The following is a 20,845-nucleotide window of genomic DNA, read 5'->3' as shown; positions in this document are numbered from 1 at the left end:
TTTCATTGTGAAACCAATCAAAATCATCTCAATTTTCGTAATATGTCTTCCATTCTATAAAATGAGACCAGGAAAACTAGAATACAACCATAAATACCATGCTAAAATACACTGCAGACTCACTGTTTTAAACCAAAAGCACGGTCAGAGTTTTTTTTTCTCATTATGCACTGTGTGCTGCAGGATTTTTTTTTATACTGTGCACACTGACCACATGACCCATTCCTTCATATGTAGGCCTACCAGCTTTCTCTCGCTAGATTTGAAGGTGCTAGAATTTATGCATACTAGTACGGCACCAACCCTGGTGTGCAAGCCGTACTAGTATGGCACCAATGCTGAAAGGGTTAACACAGGACTGGGGTAACAAAGGGAACTATCAGTATGACAATTTTATAAACACTATACAGCCTCTCCTCAATTAGCGACATAATCATTTACCAATGACTCGGACTTACGACGGACTTTCTGACCAGTATGCATGCCTAAATAATGTATATTAGAGCTGATTTATTCTGTTTATTACAATATACAGTACACTATAAAGATATAAAAAAATTCTAAAAATATTATAAATGGCACAAAGGTGACATTAAAACAATATCAAAGATGGTTGACACAAACCCACTACCTTTTTAGTATGCTCCTTGCTTAGCAATGAATTCGTTTGCTGATGTGGTTTTAAGAATGGAACTCCATTGTTAAGTAAGGAGAGGCTGTATTCACTGCCCAAAGAATGTTATTCCATATAGAGAAATAAGATTGAATATAAATGATCCAAAATTAATGATATGCTCTTTCACTTTGTTATCAAAACTAGAAAATGGGAAGCTAATGTTGCCCTCGTATAAATGAATGGCAAATAGTCAAGCAATCACTACACTGTGGGTACAGCACATGAAACTTAAATTTAAATGTTTTAATTGATCATTTTTTATATAAAATTAAATTAAAATGCATAATTTACCAGGTGAGATTGAAGTTGGGACAATCTGCCATTGTACTTTTTATCTTGCTAACCATTTCAGCATAAAAAACCATGGAAGAGATAGGGTTCAAACCCTTGGGAAGTGAGTCATGAAACTCATTCGCCATGAGTTCGAACCCCCACCCATTCCATGGTTTGTTTGCAATCGTGTCATTACAATTTTGTGTCATTACAACTTGTTGACAATAGTTTTCCCAATTTTTTAAATTGTTACATGTTGATAGGAGCACTGTGTGATATAATGGAGGCATCACATCGTGGAGACGTCAAAGAAGTTCAAGAAATTCTCCTGGCAGACCCTAGTCAGTGTCAGGTTACTACAGCAGATGGTGCAACTCCCTTAATGGTTGCAGCGATGCTTGGTCACATACATGTTGCTCAGGCTCTTCTGCAATACGGAGCTCATATTGATGCTCAGGACCATAAAAATGGATGGACAGCTCTTATGCAAGCCATTTACCATAGGTAAATACTGATTTTTTATTTTATTATTATTAACACATCGGGCGTTTCCCACCAAGGCAGGGTGGCCCAAAAAGAAAAATTTTCATCATCATTCACTCCATCACTATCTTGCCAGAGGCACACTTACACTACAGTTATAAAACTGCAACATTAACACCCTTCCTTCAGACTGCAGGCACTGTACTTCCCATCTCCAGGATTCAAGTCTGGCCTGTCAGTTTCCCTGAATCCCTTCATAAATGTTACCTTGCTCATATTCCAACAGCATGTCAAGTCCTAAAAACCATTCACTCCTATCTAACACGCTCATGCATGCTTGCTGGAAGTTGGTATACTCTTGTAAAGTTTAATTAAATTGCCCAGATAGATACTCATATATTTGTAAGCATTCACTCATTGCCCCTTTTACTGTCTATTCTTTGAGCTGCTGCCACAATTCAATGTCATCACTGTTTCTAGAGTTAGAAATTCAAAGATTATTTCTATTCTTTTTTGTTACTGGATTATATTTTCTCTCTTTCTGATAGGTTTATCTTTTATTCATATTTTCTAATATAAAATTTATGGGTTCAAGTATTTGTATCCTTCCAACACACCCACACATACATTTGATGTAAATGGTTTAGAAAAGCAACAGCTTAAAGAATGAGACACTTGTACAACATTCATGACTGATGAAGCCACTGGCTGACATAACGTTTCCATAAAAAATATTCCCAAATGTTGCACATGTGTCTCATTCATATGTACATTTCACAGATTTCTATATTATAGAGATAAGCCTTCTGTTTATGGTGGCAAGCTCTTGTTCTCACACTACCAGACTGTTTCACTCCTGTTACATATGCACATGTATGCATGTACATGTGTGCAAGTGCCAAAGTCCTGAATATGTACTCACTGGAAAGGACGAAAGCAACGTACAAGTGAGCCCCGATTATACAGTAAGTTAGGTTCCGGGCTACTGCTGTAAAGTAAAACGTAACTTTTTTCTCACTTTCAAATGTATATAAAAGCCTGATAATGTTTACACTATCATATATTAAGTGAGCAATAGAGCTAGACCTAAAAAGTGCATATACAGTACACACATTACTTACCTTACAATGTTTTCTTCCTTAGCTTATAATAATTGGTGAATATATTTATTATAGAAAGTCTGGATAAATGAAGAATGGCTATAATTGAAAACTGCTGCATTAGCAAAATGCTGTAAAACAAAGTGCTGTAAAGTGGGGCCAGCCTGTATGTATGCCTGAAAAGTATTTGAGGGCCTAGTCCCTAATCTACATACTGCCATAACAACATACTAAAGTGAGAGATATGGGATAAAATGCATAGGAAATGTGAGGAAAAATGTGTGGTAGTGTATTAGGTTATCAAATAACTTCACAAAGTTGTACATGGGTTGAAACAATAATAATTTATTGTACACCATGTGTCTTTTCTTTATTATTGTTTGCACTGTGCTATTGGGAACCAAATAAAAATACAGTTTCAGAATGGAGGGATGCCCTTATCCGATTTAAATATTATAGACTGGTAACCGTTGATGATAATAATGGTATTTAACTTTGTGTTTGACTCAGACCTGTAAGTCATTACCGAAGTGTCCTTAGATAAATTTTTGTATCTGTTTCTCTTGTCACATTGATGATGTGTTGAGAAAAATTATTAAAAGTAAAATTTTACCAGTAACTATTTTATGCTTTGGTTGTGGAAAACATTACTGCAGCTTGTTCTTGTCAAGAGTGACAGCACAGTCTTCCTCTAGTCTTTTTTGTTTTCTTTTCTTTTTTCAACACACTGGCTGTCTCCCACCGAGGGAGGGTGACCCGAAAAAGAAACACTTTCACCGTCAATACACTTGTAACCATTGTACCTCCAAAATTATGTATAAAATTACAAAAATTGTCATTTCCTTTTTTATCTTGAAGTAGTCTTAAGTTTGCCCGAAATGCTCTGCATATTAACCCTTTGAGGGTCCGTCCCGTAGATCTACGGCTTTACGTTCAGGGTCCAAACCGTAGATCTACGTCATGAGCTCAGCTCACTCTGATAAACTGTGAGTGGTACATTTGGGCCTAGATATGAGAGAATACATCTATGTGGTATATGTGCACCACATAAAACAGATCCTGCAGCACGCTGTGTATAATGAGAGAAAAAGACTGAAATCATGATTTTTTTATTAAAACAGCGACTTTGCAGTGTTTTCCGTATGTTTTTAATAGTTCTATTTGCGATTTCTTGGTCTCATTTGATAGAATGGAAGACATATTACAGAAATAGAGATGATTCTGATTGGTTTTAGCACTGGAAATGGCTTGAAACTGAGCTCAAAGTAGCAGAATTGTTAAATTTTTGCCAATATTCAAGAGTAAACAAACGACCTCACATGTCTAATACACGCCAGCTGGTGGGTCTAATATGCATTCACAAATATGGTGATGATATTTATACAATTATTACAGTATTGCATAACAGTAAATCTTCTATTTTTTGGTGTGAATAAAAATTCATTGTGGATAAAAAATCAAAATGGAATTTATTTGTAAAGCCTCAAAACATAACTAATGAACAGAGGAAATGTTAGTTTAGTTCCAGGAATACCTACATTGTTTATTCTGGACCCTATTTTGAAATTGGAATATTTTGAACTTTGTGTTAAATTGGCCAAATTAACAATTTCCGATCACTTTAATTTGTAGTTGAAACAGTTGACTTGGCGATTTCTTGTGCTCAATCGATAGAATAGAAGTAATACTAGTGAAATAGCTAAGAATTTGGTTGACTGGAATAATGTAATTGGCCTAAAATGGGAGTCAAAGTCGGCAAAATCGCCGATTCGTAAATATCGCTGACACATCAAAATTCGCGAGAGCATAATTTCGTCAATTTTCTATTAAATTTCGTACTTTTTGTTTTATTACCTTCACAAAAAGATTCTCTACCATTTCATAAGAAAAAATAACATTTTTTTTTTTTTTTAAATTCTTGGACACTGGGGCACCACTTCAGATTTGGGCCTTGGACCCTGAAGGGGTTAAGCTGCTATCTCTACATTTAAGTAGTATATAAGCTTAATTCTTTGCAAAGGTGGAAAAGAATTTTTCCACCGTAAGCCATACATGTCATAAGAGGCGACTAAAATGCTAGAGTAACCCCTTCTCCTGTATGAATTACTAAATTTAACCCTTTGACTGTTTTGGTCATATATATACGTCTTACGAGCCACTGTGTTTGGCGTATATACAATGGAACCTCTACTTACGAGTGCATCCACGTGCGAGTTTTTCCAGATACGAGCAGCTGCTCAGTCAGTTGTTTGCTTCCAGATGCGAGCAAAATTTCCAGATGCGAGCGGGCCTCAAGGGAGGTTAATTGACACTGGTGAGGGGGCTCTTGCTCTTGATCTAGGGAATTGGATCTCAGTTGTTGGTTGGACTATCTTATTGAAACTTGAGCAATGTATGATGAAAAGATGCTTCTTAAAGTACACCAAAAATGAAAGAAATAGGACCATAAATAACAGAGTTCACTTCTCAGCCATTAGCCTCCCCTTAGTGGTATATTTTCATATGGTTTTTATGGTTGTATTCTCGTTTTATTTGATCTCATGTGATAGAATGGAAGATATACTACGAAAATAAATATGATTTTAATTGGTTTCACGATGAAAAGTACCTTGAAATTGAGCTCAGAATAGCAGATGTGTTCGATTCTTTGGGGACATCAGTGGTAGACATCATGAGGTAGCAGTGGCAGACAACATGAAGCAGCAGTGGCAGACAACATGAAGCAACAGTGGCAGACATCATGAGGTAGCAGTGGCAGACAACATGAAGCAGCAGTGGCAGACATCATGAGGTAGCAGTGGAGTGGCAGACATCATGAGGTAGCAGTGGTAGACAACATGAAGCAGCAGTGGCAGACATCATGAGGTAGCAGTGGCAGACAACATGAAGCAGCAGTGGCAGACATCATGAGGTAGCAGTGGCAGACAACATGAAGCAGCAGTGGCAGACATCATGAGGTAACAATGGCAGACAACATGAAGCAGCAGTGGCAGACATCATGAGGTAGCAGTGGCAGACAACATGAAGCAGCAGTGGCAAAGTGTAGCATTAAGAGTGTAGCAATTAAGTGTAGCATTAAGAGTGTAGCAATTAAGTGAAGCATTAAGAGTGTAGCACTTGCAAGTTACTCTGTCTGACCTTTTTGGGTTATCCTAGGTTCTCTACTAATGTAGTCAGGAGCAGGAATGGCCACTGTGGTGGCCCTATAAACCCCAACAACAATGGTTGCTGTCACCACCACCAGCCACGTACCTAATGACATGTATTTTATTCATTCTAGTGTATATATCATGTTTCCATGTTATTAACATTGTTTATTATGTCATATTACATGAATTGTGATAGATAAATAAGCTTTAGAGTTGATATAAGGGAAATTATTAAGGTATTTTCACGTGCCTGGAATTCCACTGGAACGAATTAATTTCATTTCAATTAATTTAAATGAGGAAAATTGACTCTGCAAACGAGCAAATCCAGTTGCGAGCAAGGTCATGGAATGGATAAAACTCGTAAGTAGAGGTTCCACTGTATACTCAATAATTCTAGCAGCTTCAAATCAAGCAGGAGAAAGCTGGTAGGCCCACATGTGAGAGAATGGGTCTGTGTGGTCAGTGTGCACCATATAAAAAAAATCCTGCAGAACACAGTGCATAATGAGAAAAAAAAATCTCCGACCGTGTTTTTGGATTAAAATGCCAACTTTGTGGTCTATTTTCATATAGTATTTATGGTTGTATTCTCGTTTTCGTGGTCTCATTTGATAGAAAGGAAAACATATTATAGAAATAGAGGTGATTTTGATTGATTTTACTATGAAAAGAACCTTGAAATGGAGCTCAAAGTAGGGGAAATGTTTGATTTTTGCCGATGTTCAAAAGTAAACAAATGATGTCATTGTCCAATAAATGTCCAACTAGCCATTCTAATATGCAGTCATGAATGGGTTGACATTATTTATACAATTATTACAACATTGCAGTAGTCTGTATAACAGTAAATCTTATATTTTTTGTTTGAATAAAAATTCAAAATAGAAAGCAAGAGTAATATCAGAGGGGCCTGGAGACATGACTGATGAACAAAGAAAATGTTATTTTAGAGCCAGGAATATCTGCATTGTTTATTCTGGACCCTGTTTTGAAATTGGCATATTTTTAATTTGCATGAAATTGGCCAAATTGCAAATTTCTGACCATGTTATTGGGTAGTTGAAATCGGTAAATGGGCAGTTTCTTGTACTCAATCGATAGAAAAAATGGAGTTCTAAAGAAATAGCTATGAGTTTGGTCGACTGGAACAATGGAATAAGCTAAAAATAAGTGGGCGAAATCGCAGATTCGTAAATATCGCCGAGGTTGCTAACTTCGCGAGAGCATAATTCCGTAAGTTTTCCATCAAATTTCGTTCTTTTGGTGTCATTACCATTGGGAAAAGATTCTCTATAATTTCATAAGATTTTTTTTTTTTTTTTTTTTTTTTTAATTTTTCGACACCAGTCGACACCTCAGGATTTGGGGTTGCGACAGTGAAAGGGTTAAAAAGAAAAAACTTTTGTTTTTGTGTTTTTAAAGAAAAACTTGTTTTTCTTTTAACCCTTTGGGGGTTGCCAGGCCCTCTCAGAGACTTGTTCTCAGGGTTGCCAAAATTTAAAAAAAATAATTGTTTTTTCTTATGAAAAGATAGAGAATCTTTTCCCGATCATAATGACACCAAAAGTATGAAATTTGATGGAAAACTTACGGAATTATGCTCTCGCGAATTTAGCTGTCTCGATGATGTTTACATATCGGCGATTTTGCCCACTTTGAGCCCTATTTTCGACTAATTCCAGTGTACTAGTCGACAAAAATCGTAACTATATTGCTAGAACTCCGTTTTTTTTCTATCGAATGAGTACAAGAAACCACCCATTTACCGATTTCAACTATCCAATAAAGTGGTCAGAATTTAGCAATTTTGCCAATTTCACACAAATTTCAAAAGATGCCAATTTCCAAATAGGGTCCAGAATAAACAAGAAAGACATTCCTGGCACTAAAATAACATTTCCTCTATTCATTAGTCACGTCCCCAGGCTCCTCTTACATTTCGTTTGCTGTCCACTTTGATTTTTTATTCTCACAAAAAAAATAAGATTTACTGTTATGCAGACTACTGCATTAGTGTAGAAATGGTATAAATAATATCGGTGCACTTGTGAAAGAATATTAGATTCACCAGTTGAATTGTATTGAACGCTTAGCATGATTTATTTACTTTTGAAATTTGGTAAAAATCGAACATTTCTGCTACTTTGATATCAATTTCAAGGTGCTTTTCATTGTAAAACCAGTCAAAATCATCTCAATTTCTGTAATATGTCTTCCATTCTATAAAATAAGACCAAGAAAACTAGAATACAGCAATAAATACCATACGAAAATTCAGTGCAAATTCGCTGTTTTAATCCAAAAACACGGTCAAAGTTTTTTTTTTTCTCATTACGCACTGTGTGCTGCAGGATTTTTTTTATACTGCGCACACTGACCACATAGACCCATTCTTTCATATGTAGGCCTACCAGCTTTCTCTTGCTAGATTTGAGGGCGCTAGAATTTATGCATACTAGTACGTCAAAAACCCTGGTGCGTAAGCCATACTAGTATGTCCGAAACCCATAAAGGGTTAAGGTCACCCTGCTTTGGTGGCATACAGCCGGTTCATTAAAAAAAAAAAAGAAGCTTATTTAATTACCAGTTAGGTGGACTTGAGTCCTGGAGGTGGGAAGTATGGTGTCTGCACTGTAAAGGAGGGGTGGGGATATTTGCTGTTTGGAGAGGCATCTAAACTGTCATATTTACACACCTCTGGCAAGACAGTGATATTGTGAACGATGGTGAAAGTCTTTCGTTTTAGGGTCACTCTGCCTTGGTGGGAGACAACCAGCATGTTAAAAAAAAAATCATATTCATATTCATATAGTTTATTTGGACATGATACAAGTTGTACAAGGAATTATAGTAGTTGAGTGAACAATCCAAAAGCCCCTTGTATACAGAGCATTATGGGCAGGCTTAAAATTAACTTAAAATTAACAAGCAATGAAAAGTTCAGTGTTAAAAATTACAGTAAACAGTTTACAATATGAAATACAAATGAATATTTGAAACAATGAAATTTGAACATATCGATACTGAAGCATTATAGATGTACAAATTTGTCACATTACAATGTATAACAAAAGATGATCAATTTGCTTTAAGTTGTCTTGAAGTTTTAAGATTTAAGTAATTGGGAGAATTATTGGTAATGTTAAATATTGAGTGTTGATTATTTAGTCCTGGGCAAGTAAGTAGTTTTTTAACCCGTAAACGATCCAAACGTATATATACGTTTTTTCAACATTTGATAGTATGTAAAAAAAGTAGATCATCTTTTTTTTTTTTACATTTGAAAACGTGTAAAAAAAACTTTGATCTACATTTTTTTTTATATATATATGTATTTGAAAATAGTATATAAAAAAAACATAGATCTACTTTTGGAGCACTACACATGTGAACGTAGATCTGCTTGGATCGTTTACGGGTTAAGAGTCTTAAATTGATTTTCTGGCCTGGTTACTTTAGTATGTTCTGGTAATGAATTCCAAATTTTGGGGCCCTTTATGTGCATAGTTTTTACACAGTGTGATATGGACACGGGGTACATCAAAAAGAGCTGTGTGTCTTGTGTTATGGTTGTGTGTCCTGTTAAGGTTGATGAGGGGAAGTTTGAGTGGAGGGTTTATGTTTGCGTGTATTGTTCTATGTATGTAGTAGGCACATGAATAAGTGTGGATGTTCTTTATGGTGAGCAAATTTAGACTTTTGAATAGAAGTTGAGTATGCTGTCACGAGTGGGAATTTGTTACCATTCTGATTGCAGCCTTTTGCTGGGTTATTATTGGCCTTAGGTGATTTAATGTTGTTGACCCCCATGCACAAAATAGTGTCTTTCTTCTGAGCGTTCGGTGGTATCACATAATATATATATATATTTTTAATACGTACTGTCTCCCACTGAGGCATGACCCCCCTCCCCCTCAAAAAAAGAAAGAAACTCTTTCACCATCACTCACTCCATCACGGTCATGCCAGAGGCATGCTGATACTACAGTTCAAAACTGCAAATTGGAATGTAAAACTAACCAGTGTATCTTCTTTGCATGGCCAATGTGAATTTTTATTATATTTAATTTTTTATAGTATTTTTGTTTATTTGATTTAACTTAGTATGCCTTTTATGCTTTAAAACAGGCAGACTGAAATGGCCAAGTTTTTGATCCAATGTGGAGCTGATATCAGTAAAGTATCACAGAAAGGCTACACAGCATTTGATTTTGCGAAAGAGATGCTTGATATAGATGTAATGCGTATTTTTGCTGAAGCTCAAGTAAGTGTAAATTGTACACAGATAACTCGCACATAGCAGAAAGACACTTATGACAACGTTTTGTCTGACTTGGACCATTAAATAGTTCTGTGTGACTAGTTAATAGTGTAAGTCGGACAGAAACTTAATAAGTTTCTTTTATGTGTGTGGGTATTGTGCCTTTCTTCTGTGTGTGTGTGGGTATTGTGCCTTTCTCCTATGTATGTTTTGGTATTGTGTGTGTGGGTATTGTGCCTTTCTTCTATGTGTGTGTGGGTATTGTGCCTTTCTCCTATGTGTGTTTTGGTATTGTGTGTGTGGGTATTGTGCCTTTCTCCTATGTGTGTGTGGGTATTGTGCCTTTCTCCTATGTGTGTTTGGGTATTGTGTGTGTGGGTATTGTGCCTTTCTCCTATGTGTGTATGGGTATTGTGCCTTTCTCCTATATGTGTTTGGGTATTGTGCCTTTCTCCTATGTGTGTGTGGGTATTGTGCCTTTCTCCTATGTGTGTGGGTATTGTGCTTTTCTCTTATGTGTGTGGGTATTGTTCCTTTCTCCTATGTGCATGTGGGTATTGTACCTTTCTCCTCTGTGTGTGGGTATTGTGCCTTTCTCCTATGTGTGTGGGTATTGTGCCTTTCTCTTATGTGTGTGTGGGTATTGTGCCTTTCTCTTATGTGTGTGTGGGTATTGTACCTTTCTCCTATGTGTGTGGGTATTGTACCTTTCTCGTGTGTGTGTAGGCATTGTGCCTTTCTCCTATGTGTGTGTGGGTATTGTCCTGACCAGCCGGGCTGTGGCTCGTACATTGGTTTGCGTGCAGCCAGCAGCAACAGCCTGGTTGATCAGGCTCTGATCCACCAGGAGGCCTGGTCACAGACCGGGCCGCGGGGGCGTTGACCCCCGGAACTCTCTCCAGGTAAACTCCAGGTATGTGTGTGTGGGTATTGTACCTTTCTCCTATGTGTATGTGGGTATTGTACCTTTCTCCTGTGTGTATGTGGGTATTGTGCCTTTCTCGTATGTGTGTGTAGGTATTGTACCTTTCTCCTCTGTGTATGGGTATTGTACTTTTCTCCTCTGTGTGTGGGTATTGTGCCTTTCTCCTATGTGCATGTGGGTATTGTGCCTTTCTCCTATGTGTATGGATATTGTGCCTTTCTCCTATATGTGTGGGTATTGTACCTTTCTCCTATGTGTGTGGGTATTGTGGTTTTCTCCTATGTGTGTGTGGGTATTGTGCCTTTCTCATATGTGTGTTTTGGTATTGTGCCTTTCTCCTATGTGTGTGTGGGTATTGTACCTTTCTCCTCTGTGTGTGGGTATTGTACCTTTCTCCTCTGTGTGTGGGTATTGTGCCTTTCTCCTCTATGTGTGGGTATTGTGCCTTTCTCCTATTTATGTGTGGGTATCGTATCTTTCTCCTCTGTGTGTGGGTATTGTGCCTTTGTCTTATGTGTGTGGGTATTGTGCCTTTCACCTATGTGGATGTGGGTATTGTGCCTTTCTCCTGTATGTGTGGGTACTGTGCCTTTCTCCCATGCGTGTGAGTATTGTGCATTTTTTGTTCCTTGAGTATAAATTATCTGATAAGCATGAGAAAGTTGAAAGGTACAGGACTGTATTCATATATGTACTCATGATATTTATTTTAAAGGAGACATAGCATTTCTAAACATTTTTCTTCCCATATTTCTGTTAGTTCTCCATGGGGAAGTGGATCAGAATTCTTCCTCCATAAGCCACACGTGTCGTAAGAAGCGACTAAAATTCCATGAGCAAGGGGCTAGTAACCCCTTCTCCTGTATAAATTACTAAATTTAAAAAGAAAAGCTTCTTTTTTTCTTTTTGGGCCACCCTGCCTCTGTGGGATACGGTCGGTTTGTTGAAATAAGAAAGATTTCTGTTAGTATGTCCATGGAGAAGTGGAACAGAATTCTTCCTTCATAAGCCATGAATGTCGTAAGAGGTGACTAAAATGCCTGGAGCAAGGGGCTAGTAACCCCTTCTCCTGTATAAATTATTAAATTTAAAAAGAAAAACACTTGTTTTTTCTTTTTAGGTCACCCTACCTCGGTGGGATATGGCCAGTTTGTTGAAAAAAAATTCTGCTAATATTATTATTCACCTTTTTGCTTAATATTTCATTTATTAGGCTGGTAATAATTCATACTTACACCTGGCTAGCAATTCCTGATAATGACAAAGAGTATCATATCAAATTTTTTTTATAGCCTGAGTTTTGATTGGTATACTGTCTTCTTTTAATTGCCCTTTTATTTCTTAGTACAGTTTAACTATTGTGGCTTATTCTCATTAAACTAAGAAGTCACAAAAAAAAGGAATCCATGATACTTTTAATGTATTCGTAATTACTACCCGAAATGACCTAGCATGATAGTGGCTTTCTTTGTACTTAACAAACCAAAATTGTAATTACACATTGTAACCTTTACAAAGAAATAAGATCTTTATTCTTTTCCTAATTTTTTTTTTTATTATTATTTTTTATTATCACACCGGCCGATTCCCACCAAGGCAGGGTGGCCCGAAAAAGAAAAACTTTTTTTCCTAATTATATTTATCAATTATTTTCAACTTCTTTTTATTTTACCCTCAGCCTCTGTCATCTAGAGTGAAATTAATGGAGAAAAGTAAGAATTTTTTTATATCATTCTCATTAGATCCACCTATAGTTTTGGAGTTAATGATTCCTTGTGCAGGCTTTGAGTAAATAAGATTGAATATAAAGCTGTTTTGAATTAAATATACAAGTCTCATGATCAACAAAATAATTAGTCTTGTTCTTCTACACTTGGTCATCTTTGCTGTCCTAAAAGATGACTATAGTGATGATAGTTTTTCATTCCTGTGCTAGCTACCAGTTAAAGTTGTGTCTAGTGTTACTTAGGATAACTTTCCTGTGCTTGCCATCAGCCTAAGTTGTGTCTAGGATAACTTAGGTGAGCATACTTTCTAGTTAAATCATGAAATGGGTATTGTGTTTTAACACTCACTGGCCAGTACGGTAACCACTTGGCCAGTGGTTAACACACTGGCCTGTAAGTTTTTGACTACTTTGCCATGGGTGTAAGGCCCACCCATTCCATGATTTAGTACATTTGTGTTGTTCCCTGTTTAAATAACTGTTGCATGCATTATTGCATCAAGTAGTGGTTTGCAAGCTTTGCTTGTATGTGAATCCCTTTTTAACCTTACAAAATTTTGTAGGCTTCCATTTTCTAATAACACCCATATCCAACACAACAAAAAATGTATCCAAAACACTTGGCATCCTCTCAAAGATACGGTACAGACTATTACTGATCACTGATCTACCCCTACCTCACCTATACTATTTGTGCCTGGGGAATCCACAACAGCAAATCACCCAAAGCCAATACTAACCCATCGAAAAGCTGCAGTGAGACTGATCATACAATCCACTACTAGGCAACACACCCCTCACTCTTCAAAGACCTAAACCTACTCACTATACAAAACATTCACTCGTACTACTGTGCAACCTACATTTACAGAACAAGAAATTATAATATAAACCCCAACCTGAAGCACTTTCTTGATAGTTGCAGCAGGGCCCCATATACATAATATTTTATATATTTTATTAACACATCAGCCGTTTCCCACCAAGGCAGGGTGACCTGGAAAAGACGAAACACTTTCATCATCATTCACTCAATCACTGTCTTGCCAGAGGTATGCCTACACTACAGTTATAAAACTGCAACTTATCAACACCCCTCCTTTAGAGTGCAAACACTATACTTCCCACCTCCAGGACTCAAGTCCAGCTTGCTGGTTTACCTGAATCCCTTCATAAATGTTACCTTGCTCACACTCCAACAGGATGCCAGGTCCTAAAAACCATATGATATGCTCATGCCCTCTTTCTGGATGTCCAAGCCCTTCGCACACAGAACCTCCTTTACCCCCTTCTTCCAACCATTCCTAGACCAGTCCCTACTTTGCCTTCCTTCCACTACAGATTTACATACTCTCCAAGTCATTCTATTTCATTTCATCCTCTCTAAATGTCCAAACCACCTCAACAACCCTTCCTCAGCCTATGGATAATAGTCTTGGTAATCCCGCACCTCCTCCTAATTTCCAAACTACGGATTCTCTGCATTATATTCACACCACACATTGCCTTCAAACATAACATCTTCACTGCCTCCAGCCTTCTCCTTGTTGCAACATTCACCACCCATGCTTCACACCCATATAAGAGCACAAAAATCTCTTATGACATGCCCCGTGTCCAGCTAAACCTCTTCAAAAATTCATTGTACAAAAAAGGGCCCAAAATCTCGAACACTCAGCCAGAAATCTCCAGAACCACTGACTCAGTCAGCATTTTCAAAATAACCATTAGAAAACATTTTATCTGTCTAACCTATCTCAGCCCCACCTAAATATGTAAAAACTATAAATGCATTTTCTCAATGTCACGAACATAGGTAAAACATTATAATCAATATATGCTTACTCTCAATATCTGTAATCCTCCCAGACATTAACTCCTTGACTGTCACAACCCCCAATCCTGAGGTGTCTCCTTGTGTCGCAAAATTTAAAAAAAAAAAAAAAAAAAATTTCTTATGAAATGATAGAGAATTTTTTTCCAATTGTAATGACACCAAAAAAAACGAAATTTGATGGAAAACTTACGGAATTACACTCTCGCAAAGTTAGCGACCTCGGCGATATTTACAAATCGGCGATTTTGCCCACTTTGAGCTCTATTTTTTGGCTAATTCCATTGTTCCAGTTGAACAAACTCATGGCTATTTCTTTAGAATTCCATTTTTTCTATCGATTTAGTACAAGAAACTGCCCATTTACCGATTTCAACTACCCAATAACGTGGTCAGAAATTTGCAATTTGGCCAATTTCACAAAAATTAAAAAATATGACAATTTCAAAATAGGGTCCTGAATGAACAATGCAGACATTCCTGGCTCTAAAATAACATTTTCTTTGTTCATCAGTCATGTCTCCAGGCCCCTCTGATATTACTCTTGCTTTCTATTTTGAATTTTTATTCAAACAAAAAATAGAAGATTTACTGTTATGCAGACTACTGCAATGTTGTAATAATTGTATAAATAATGTCAACCCATTCATCACTGCATATTAGAATGGCCAGTTGGACATTTATTGGACAACAACATCATTTGTTTACTTTTGAACATTGGCAAAAATCAAACATTTCCCCTACTTTGAGCTCCATTTCCAGGTTCTTTTCATAGTAAAACCAATCAAAATCACGTCTATTTCTATAATATGTTTTCCATTCTATCAAATGAGATCAAGAAAACGAGAATATAACCATAAATACTATACGAAAATAGACCACAAAGTTGGCATTTTAATTAAAAAAACGGTCGGTTTTTTTTTTTCTCGTGCACTGGGTGCTCCAGGATTTTTTTTATATGGTGCACACTGACCACACGGACCCATTCTCTCACATGTGGGCCTACCAGCTTTCTCCTGCTTGATTTGAAGCCGCTAGAATTTATGAGTATATATACGTCAAACACAGTACCTCATAAGACGTATATATACAACCGAAACAGTCAAAGGGTTAAACAATCCATTGTTAATAATCAAACCTGTATTCCCTCTCCATTAAACTTATTTATTTATTTATTTATTTACAATTTGAGCATACATACAGAGGTACAAAAAAATACAGATAAGAGCAGCATGCCAAAGCCACTTATACTATGCATAGCATTACGGGCTGGCTTAAAATTAACTTAAGATTAACTAAGCAATGATGAAATCAGTGATAAAACATTAATGTAAACAGATTACTATAAAGCACAAGTGAGTATTACAAAGACAGGTCATATGGTTGCATGCATTGTTGTACATTCAGTCGTATGGAGTATTCTGTTAGGTAGTGTATTTAAAAAATAATAAAGTTAGATTGGGTTTTAGGTTTAACATTTATGTGATATAATTGTGAGTAACATTTAAGATATACAATTTATAAGGTTCAGTTATTCAGTATTTATTTGGTTTTGGGTGAGTAGGTGATCTTTGAGAAGAGACTTGAATTTATAAACAGGTATTGTTTCTTTTATATTTACAGGTAATGAATTCCAGATTTTAGGGCCTTTTATGTGCATTGAGTTTTTGCATAGTGTGAGATGGACACGAGGAACATCAAAGAGTGATCTATGCCTTGTGTTATGGTCATGTGTTCTGTTGAGGTTGGCAAGGAGATGTTTGAGGGGAGGGTTAATATCAGAGTTAAGTGTTCTATGTATGTAATAGGTGCAGTAATAAGTATGGATGTTTTGTATGGTGAGTAGGTTTAGTGTATTGAATATTGGTGGAGTGTGCTGCCTGTAGTGAGAATTTGTTATCATTCTAACTGCAGCCTTTTGTTGGGTAATTAGTGGTCTGAGATGGTTAATTGTTGTTGAGCCCCATGCACAAATTCCATAGGTGAGATAGGGGTAAATAAGAGAGTGATATAGGGCCAGGAAGGCTGACTGTGGAGCATAGTACCATATCTTCGATAATATGCCTACAGTCTTGGAAATTTTCTTAGAAATTTGTTGTATATGTGTATGAAATTTGAGTCTATTATCAAGGTGGATTCCTAAGAATTTTCCCTCTGTTAGCTTTGTGATAGGTGATCCGTTTATCATTATGTTAAGAGGGACATCTGTAGCTCTGTTACCAAACTGAATGAAGTAGGTTTTGTCAATGTTTAGTGTAAGTTTGTTAGTCCTCATCCAGGTAGATATTTTCTGTAATTCGGTATTTACAGTATTGGCTAGCGTGACTGGGCTCGGGTGGGAGAAGACGTATGTAGTGTCATCTGCAAATAGTGTGGGTTTGAGCAATTGCGAAGCATTTGGTAGGTCATTTATGTATAGGAGAAAGAGAAGAGGGCCAAGGACACTTCCCTGTGGGACACCAACTGTAATTGGTTGTGCAGAAGAGTTTGCCCCATTTGCGTACACATATTGGCTTCTGTTGCTGAGGTATGACTTGAGGTAGTTGAGGGAGTGCCCTCTTATACCATAGTGCGACAATTTTACGTGGAGCAAGTCATGGTCAACTGTATCAAAAGCTTTACGTAAGTCAATGAAGTTCCCCAGTGGGTTCTTTTTTCTCTATTGCAGTGTATATATGTTCTAGCATGTGTATAATAGCATCATTAGTATTTTTATTTGGCCTGAATCCAAATTGGCAGGGGTTGAGTATGTTTTGGGAGATAAGGTAGGAGTAGATTCGTTTATGAATTGATTTTTCGAAGATTTTTGAGAGAGGGTGTAAGTTGGATATTGGCCTATAGTTATTCAACTCTGTTTGGTCTCCTCCTTTGTGGATCGGGGTGACCCTTGCTATTTTGAGTACTGTAGGGAAGGTGGAGGATTCAATGGATTTGTTAAAGAGTGTTGCAATGATTGGTGATAGCACTTGTGACACTTTTTTGTATATAAAGGGTGGTAAGGTATTTAAGTCTCCTGCCTTGTTTTTTAGTGCGTTGATAATAAGGGAGACTTCGTATGGGTTAGTCGGAGCTAGGAGCAGTGTGTTCGGGTAGTTGCCGGTGAGGTAGTCATTTGGTGGGGTATCTGAGCTTGGGATTTTATTGGCAAGGTTTTGTCCTATAGTGGAGAAGAAATCATTGAGTCTGTTTGCTGTTTCTGTTGGTGGGAGTTGGGGTTCATCTGATTTTGCTAATTTTATTGCGCTATTTCGTGATATCTTTTTTGTTCCCAGAATTTCTGATAGGGTTTTCCAGGTCTTTTTTATATCACCTCGTAAGTTGGATAATCTGTTCTCATAATACAATTTTTTTGCCTTTCTTATCAGGCTGGTTAGGATTGACGAGTAACGTTTTGTTTGGTCTCTGGTTATGTGACCCATTCTGTACTGTTTTTCATATTGGTGTTTTGTATTTATGGATTTGAGAATGCTGGGTGTTAGCCAGGGACTGTTCAGTCTCTTAGCTGTCATCTGTTTAGTTTTTTTAGGGCAGTGCTTGTTATAGAGGTATTGGGTCTTTTTTAGAAAATTATTAATACATTCGTCAATATCTGTATAGATTTCTAGCTCAGTGTGCCAGTCAATGTTTGCTACTGCTGTTGTGAAGTTATTAATGGCTGCCTCATTGTGAAGTCTGAAGGTGACTTTAGTAGTGTCTTGGGGTAGTTTACCAAGAGTTGTTATGAGGAAAGTAGGGTAGTGGTCTGTGGTATTGTCTGTAATTATGCCTGATTTTAAAGGGGATATGGTGTTGGTCCAGATGTAGTCAAGTAGGGAAACACTAGTCTCTGTAACTCTTGTAGGTTTTGTTACTGTTGGTAGCAACATACAGTTACTCATTGTGTTTGTGAATTCAGTAACGTGTGGGTCCTGGTCTTGCAGGAGATTTATATTGAAGTCACCTGAGAGTAGTAAGTGATCTTTGTTCATGCGTGCATCAGTTATCATACTTCCTAGGTTTTGACTAAATTGGTTCATGTTTGACTGTGGAACTCTGTAGATGTTTATCAATGTGAGAGGTTTTTGTAGGTATTTGGATTTGAATTTGGCTATTATATATTCCCCATGTTCATCCCTTGTGCAAGTATTAGTGATACATTCTAGTTGGTCTGAGTAGTATATGGCTGTGCCACCTCCTTGTTGGTCTGGCCTACAGTTGTGTATGGCTGTGTAACCAGGAATGGCATAGACATCTGTACTATCAGGCTTTAGCCAGGTTTCTGTTAGTGTAATGATGGACATATTGGCATGTAAGGAATTTAGTAATGCTATGAGGTCATCGTAATGCTTGCTTAAAGATCTGATATTGTAGTTAAAGATAGTTATGTTGTTGTTGGCACTGAGAAGTGCCTTTGATTGTTCTGCAGTGTAGTAATTACAGTAACTGTTTGATTCATTTAAGTCATTAAATAAGAGGTTGGTATCAGGATCAATGCTTGTAGTGAATCTATAGTTAGAATTAAGTATAAAACAAAGTAAATAGTCTTAAGCTAAAAAATAGCACCTGAATTATTTAATAAATGTAAAATAATGAGCTAAGGTAGTTTTTTTTTTTTTTTTAGCTAAAATAAAGGAGACAATATAAAAGGGACTAATACAAATAAAGTGATGATCAAATAATGGAGCTTGGGAATATGATAGTAGGTAGTACTATAAAGGTAATTCTTTAAAGTTAGAATTATAGTATAAAATTATAATATAAAAGGGACTAATATAAGTTGTGGTGAACAATAAAGTGGTAATCAAATAAATGAGCTTTGGAATATAATGGCAAAATTGTGAACTTATTCTACTTTAGCACCTGAGAATAGCACCTTGATTATTTTAACAATTGTGAATATATAAACTAGGGTAGTTATATAAAGCTAAAATAAAGGAAAAATATATAAGGGACTAAAATTAAGTAATGGTAAACAAAGTTAAATGGACAGATGGTCACTATGAAATAATATTGGTTTAGGAGTAAGATCTGATTTGTAATATTAAATAAATTGAGCAGTTTATTGCACAATAAAAAGTAAAAAAAAAATGAGGTAGTTGGTACTAGCTAGCAAAAGATAGTTTTGGTACTTGCAAAAAAGTAATTGGAATATACACTAACTGCATACACAATGAAAAGTGACTAAAAAACAAGTAGTGATAAACAAAATTAAATGGACAGGTAAGAATAATGAATATTATTAATTTGGAGTAAGATTTGACTTGTAATTTAAAATTATGAGCAATTAATAGCAGTAAGAAAGAAGTATAGAGTATTGGAGGTAGTTGGGATTAGCTAGTGATGAAAAATAATAAAAATAATAATGCACAATATAATAGTAACGTACACTATATGCACCACACGTATATATGTATTAAGGGCACTTATCTAATCTGTTACAGAAATGTCAGCTTTTCTAAGGAAGGTAGAGAAATCATGTTCGTTTGAGATGGTATATTGTTGTCCTGTTGATGTTTTCCTTACTAGTATTTTCCCATCTCGCGTGAAACACTGATGTATTTTGTTTTCCTGTTTAAGTTTTCTCAGCCTGAACAGAAGGTTTTGACGTTTTTTTGTTAGACACTCATTTATGTACACTCCATTTTTCATTGTAATTGCTGATTTAATTAGGTCCTTTCTTTTATCGTATGAATGAAGTCGGATCATTATACAGTGGACCCCCGGTTAACGATATTTTTTCACTCCAGAAGTATGTTCAGGCGCCAGTACTGACCGAATTTGTTCCCATAAGGAATATTGTGAAGTAGAGTAGTCCATTTCAGACCCCCAAAGATACACGTACAAACGCACTTACATAAATACACTTACATAATTGGTCGCATTCGGAGGTGATCGTTATGCGGGGGTCCACTGTACTGTGTTTACTTCCTGGTTTTCCTAACAAACGTGTAGCATGTAGCATGAATGAATATAATATTCATTTCTCTTGAATTTATTGTAAACTCCTAAATTTACAATTACACTTACCCAAGTGACTGTATGTACAGAATTACTCATTTCCTTATTATTCTTAAGTTATTCTAAAATTTGCTTGAAATGCTCTAAATATAAAGGGGCTTTCAGCTTGTACACTCAAATGTCACTCTCCTTAGTACCAACATTGCAACATGCTGAAATAAATGTATCATTATCATTGTCAATAGTATTATTTTAGGCTTCATTAACTGAGACAGACGAAGGGCAGGCTGGAGGAACACTACTTGCTGCAATTCTTCGCAAACCATATATGATAACTCAGCAGCTCCCCAGGGATCTGCACCTCACATGTTGGGAACCACTGGCTTAGAGCATTTCAGATTCTTATATCACAAGTAATGAAAAAAATATGAATGAAATAAATTTGTTAAAAAAAAAGCATACATGTAAAGTACTTTAC

The 20,845-nt window shown here is 36.5% G+C and overlaps 1 protein-coding gene across 3 annotated transcripts in view; it reads left to right on the top strand.

Moving 5' to 3' along the window:
* LOC128685526 (ankyrin repeat and SAM domain-containing protein 6) overlaps positions 1-20,845 on the top strand; it is an 89,900-nt gene that overhangs the window by 33,163 nt on the left and 35,892 nt on the right. For all 3 annotated transcript variants that reach the window (XM_070083078.1, XM_070083079.1, XM_070083077.1), the window contains exons 6-7: positions 1,213-1,453; positions 9,813-9,948. In XM_070083078.1, coding sequence (XP_069939179.1) covers positions 1,213-1,453; positions 9,813-9,948 — 377 coding nt within the window. The remainder of the gene's footprint in view (positions 1-1,212; positions 1,454-9,812; positions 9,949-20,845) is intronic.

The sequence above is a fragment of the Cherax quadricarinatus genome, chromosome 8 (genome assembly GCF_038502225.1).
Source record: "Cherax quadricarinatus isolate ZL_2023a chromosome 8, ASM3850222v1, whole genome shotgun sequence".
NCBI classification, from domain to species: Eukaryota; Metazoa; Arthropoda; class Malacostraca; order Decapoda; family Parastacidae; genus Cherax; species Cherax quadricarinatus.
The sequence above is the reverse complement of the archived record's forward strand: the minus strand, read 5'-3'. Positions and strand labels throughout refer to the sequence as shown.